Here is a 4,349-nt window from a genome sequence, read left to right on the forward strand (position 1 = left end):
CCCACCCCCAGCACTGGCGGTGGATGGCCAGGCGAAGAATGCACAGCTGGGCATGCGTGCTCTCAAAGTGGCCATAAGACTACAGCTACAGGCTGACAAGCCGGACTTTGTCAAGTGCAGGTAGGGAAGATTGTTTCTGTACAAGTGTGTGTTTGTGTTAGTGTGTTTTCTGTATGTGAGGGCATTTCTGTGTGTGTTTTGTGTCTTATTTTTGTGTCTGTATATGTGTGTTTTGTATGTATTTGAGTTTTATGAGTGCTTTTGTGTTTTATGAATGTGTGGGTGTATGTGTGTGTGTGTTTGTGTGCGTATGTATCTGAGGCATATGAGCACATTTTGTATTTGTAATGTGTTTTGTATGTGTGTTTGTGTGTGTTATTCTCTATCTCCTTAGATTATTAACGGATGCTACCTAAATTTATAGTTGTCCCTCTCTGACGGGGTGTCACTCATGGACCAAACACCCCCCCCCCCCTCCTCTTTCTCTCTTTGTCCTGACTCCTCTTTCTTTCTCTCTCTCTCCTTCTCTTTCTCTCCTTCTCTTTCTCTCTCTCTCTCTCTCTCTCTCTCCCTCCCTCTCTCCCCCTCTCTCTTTCTCTCTCACTCTCTCTCTCCCACTCTCTCTCTCTGTCTCTCTCTCGTCCCCAGCATTGACGTGAGACAGCTGATAGCACTGGCTCTTAACGGGCGAGAGGAAGAAGCGCTGACTTACTTCAGGGAGACTGTGGATGTGATTGAGACACGTGCGCAGGTGACAGAAACAGTACATAGCCCACCCACTTTGATTGTTCGTTTGAGTAAACAAAGGCTTCATCATCATCATCGTCATTATCACGTGTGTGTGTGTGCGTGTGAGAATTTGTGGGATAGAGGAATAGAGAGAGCAGGGGGGGGGGGGGAGAAGGAGGAGGAGGAGTGTATAAAACTGTCCCCATAGTTTTATGCACCTCGCATAATTGAGCCAAATTTGATTTTTTTTGGCGTAATTTCTGATTATTTTCCTTTATCATTCTTTGTTAAAAATTAACAGAATCGCATAATTTCACATTTTTGGGCTCAGTTTGCTTTATTTCAGAATTTTTCTTGCATAAAACAACAGGGACTGATAAAAGGCTCATGATAATGTAATCTGACTTGCTGTACACAACTACCCAATGATAATACCCTGTAATTGTCAACACAGAGTACTTCATTGTTTGGATTGGTGCAGAATATTATTTGCGATGCTTGTTGTTTAAAATTAATGCAATTGTTTAATTAGAGAGACATGTTGACGTGTCACTTCCTTGGCAAAGGAGGATCTTATGGGCTCTTTAAACTGTTTAAGGTGGGTGATGGTTTGACAGCTCCATTGGTCGGTCCTACTTCTTTTCTTTCCCTCTGTTCTTTCTGCCTGTCCTTAATTACGCTTTCCCTGCTCTTAATGACTGATCTTATAGCGATGTACTTTTCTTTATTCAAATAAATAAAGTCAAATTTCTCTGGCTGCATTTCTTTTCGAGTCTGCTGATTTATGATAAGTTGTTTGGATGTGGAATTGGAGAATAAATAAATGAACGCTTCAATCATTCACTTGCAGTGGTTTAAATATTTCATTATTTCATTTGTCTAGCCCAATGTTTATCTCTCTGTTGCAGAGCTGATATGAAAGTGTTACTAGTACACATCAGAACAGGTAAGTAACATATTTCCTCATTTACTCTAATTGAAAGGAAAAATATCTCTCTATACTCCGCAGATTTTTCACTGGACTGTAGGGCTTGAGAAACATACATTAGGCTTGCCAACTGTTCTGAATTTCCCTGGACTGTCCAGGATTCAGCAATCAGGAATTTGAGAGCCTTGTCACTCACAGTGCACCATAAACTATTCCCACGTTATGTAATTCTGTAATCTAATGTTAAAATGTGGGTTGATTGTGTTTTGAAAAAGCTGGCAAGCCTGATATATTTTCCTGTATAGAACCCAACTTCAATTCAAAGTTTACTGACCAAACTCAAGCCCAATTACACTCAAACTTACCTTGTCTGTTTACTTTAAGGTTATGGGCAGTTAATATTAAACCATACGTTTCTTATGACCACGTTTGACTATTGTATACACCATAACCTTTTACAAGGGGAAGACCATTTATGTGCTGCAAGTATGACCTGAGACTTGTTCAGTTACATTTTATGAAATAGGGCTTGACCTCAGAGACTTACGGTTACTATAGCTAACAGAAGATTGGCTTGAATAATATTAAATCCTCAATTACCATACATCAATATGCTCAAATATATTCAAGAGACTAGTAAGAGTTCTTCTTCATCTATTTGAAAGTGATTTCTTCTATGGTGCAAAACGAGATACTCATGATCTCAACTTTTTCTACAGGCAGTTGGAGGGCACCATTGGTAGGTCCTTTGCTTTTCCTCTTTTGTCTCTGTCTGTGCCTTGCTTTTTCCCAGCACTGAATTACCTATTTGTGTTGATATGTTTCTCTGACTAACCCAAAACTCTGCTTTTTTTCCTTTTACACATGGTAAGGAACAGTTCTCTCTGTATCTCATTGTTGAAGTAAACTGAAGCCCATCAAGATAATAAAGATCATTTAGTGCAGGAAAAAAGACTAGCCATGCAGACATTAATTACAGAAGGAAAGAAGAGAAGTAGGACCTATCAACAGAGCCCCTCAAACACCTGCTGTGTATCTTGTAGGTTATAACAAACTGTTGGTGCACAATGAGACAACAAAGACACTCAGCTCAGAGGATGTTGAGAGGGAAGTCATCTGGTTCATGAAACTTTGTGAGTAGTTTTTATTTTGTTTTCAATGCATTGAATACAGGCTGCTTTAAAAAAAGATCATAATATTATATAATTACATAATATATATGAAGACTTCAGGGGGAAAACGACGGTAGTCACAAACTGAAAATCGTGAGGGTACCGATTTTGAACGCTTGTTGACTAATAACTGTATTTCTGTTCAACTGTTGGTTAATTATTGTTGTTAGATTTGCCATTCAATAACACTTAACTATAAACCACCAGTCAAACAAGTATGAAGTTATGGAGTCCACAAGGTTTTAAAATTGGCATCCTCACAATTCCCAGTTTGCTACTTCCGTCGTTTTTCCCCTTTAGTCTTCATATATATATATCTATATCTATCTGTCTATCTATCTATCTATATCTATATCTATATCTATATCTATATCTATCATATATATATCCTCTCTTTCTATCCTCTCCCCATCCATGCTGGCATCTGTGATGTAACAGGTTCTGTACCGTTGCATGCAGATGACGTGAGTTCAATTCCCACCCACAGAAATTTTGCAGAAGCACAGTAAACCATGAGGACCATTCAAAATTCCTCTGGTCTGGCTGTCTTTGACTGTTCTTGTTAGTTTGGGGTTTTTGTAAAAAAAAATTGTGTCAGGATCATGCATTATTTCAATACACTTGAGAATCTAACATCTATTGCTACAATTTAAATGGTGTTGGGTGCAAAAAGGTAAAAAAAAAAGAATTATTTCTGATGTCAGTACATAAGTTACTACATTGTATGTAGATGTAATTTGATCTCAGACACAAAGTTAATGAATCAGAACACAGTACCTCTATTTCTCCTAAATGATTGAGGAGAAAGGAAAGAATCAGATCGGTTTTAAAAAAATGTGTTTTTGATATAGAATTTGGCAAGAAGTTTCTGTCTTTGCCTTCCACATTGGCTATGTTACTGAAATGTTTAATATGATATCCTTGAATCCATCAGCTTTCCCTGACGCAGTAGATATGTTGGCACAATGATTTGCTCTGGTATTCTTGTATCCAACAGCTTGGAATCTAGCCTTGCAGTCCAAGGATGATGCGTTCTGCATGAAAGAACTGTTCAACCTTTGCTCTCAGGTAATTAGTACAATGAATGTCAGTACTTCTAGAGCATGCACTTGACAAGTATGAAGTTAAAAACATTTTTTTTTCTGTGTCCAGCTTTTGGAGTGTAATCTTTATGGGTAGATATCGTTTTTATAAAAAGGTAATTGTAGATATTTTTTGCCCTCTTTGACTCCATTTAGATCTTTGAATAGGTGGGCTGCTTCGCCCTTGCGTGTCACAAATATACTCAAATAAAGCTCTTTCCATACCAAATTCAAACTCATGTCTCTTGCATGCAATGGCAAGGTGCCTAACCGCTACACCACAGATGCTGGTGTAGTTTTATTGTGGGGAAACAACAAAGAATGTGTTCGTAAAATATCATTCAAATTGTATTAAATAGCGGTACAGAAATAACACTCTTTGTCTATTTCCCCTCTTGACGTCCCCAAACCCCATCATTTTCCCACTCATCTCCCCCC

The 4,349-nt window shown here is 38.4% G+C and overlaps 2 protein-coding genes across 2 annotated transcripts in view; both read left to right on the plus strand.

Moving 5' to 3' along the window:
• Nucleotides 1-4,349, plus strand: part of LOC101847927 (testis-expressed protein 11) — a gene marked incomplete in the record, with an annotated part of 25,662 nt that overhangs the window by 18,560 nt on the left and 2,753 nt on the right. The window contains 1 exon segment of the mRNA XM_013090403.2: nucleotides 649-751. Within this exon segment, the coding sequence (XP_012945857.1) occupies nucleotides 649-751 (103 nt within the window).
• On the plus strand, nucleotides 1,298-3,897 carry LOC101847395 (testis-expressed protein 11; the record flags this gene model as incomplete). Its single annotated transcript, XM_013090404.2, is given in 3 exon segments — nucleotides 1,298-1,675; nucleotides 2,701-2,790; nucleotides 3,827-3,897. Coding segments are annotated over 3 exon segments (192 nt in total), but the record flags the coding sequence as incomplete, so codon positions are not given.

This window comes from Aplysia californica, unplaced genomic scaffold (assembly GCF_000002075.1).
Source record: "Aplysia californica isolate F4 #8 unplaced genomic scaffold, AplCal3.0 scaffold01263, whole genome shotgun sequence".
Lineage (NCBI taxonomy): Eukaryota > Metazoa > Mollusca > Gastropoda > Aplysiida > Aplysiidae > Aplysia > Aplysia californica.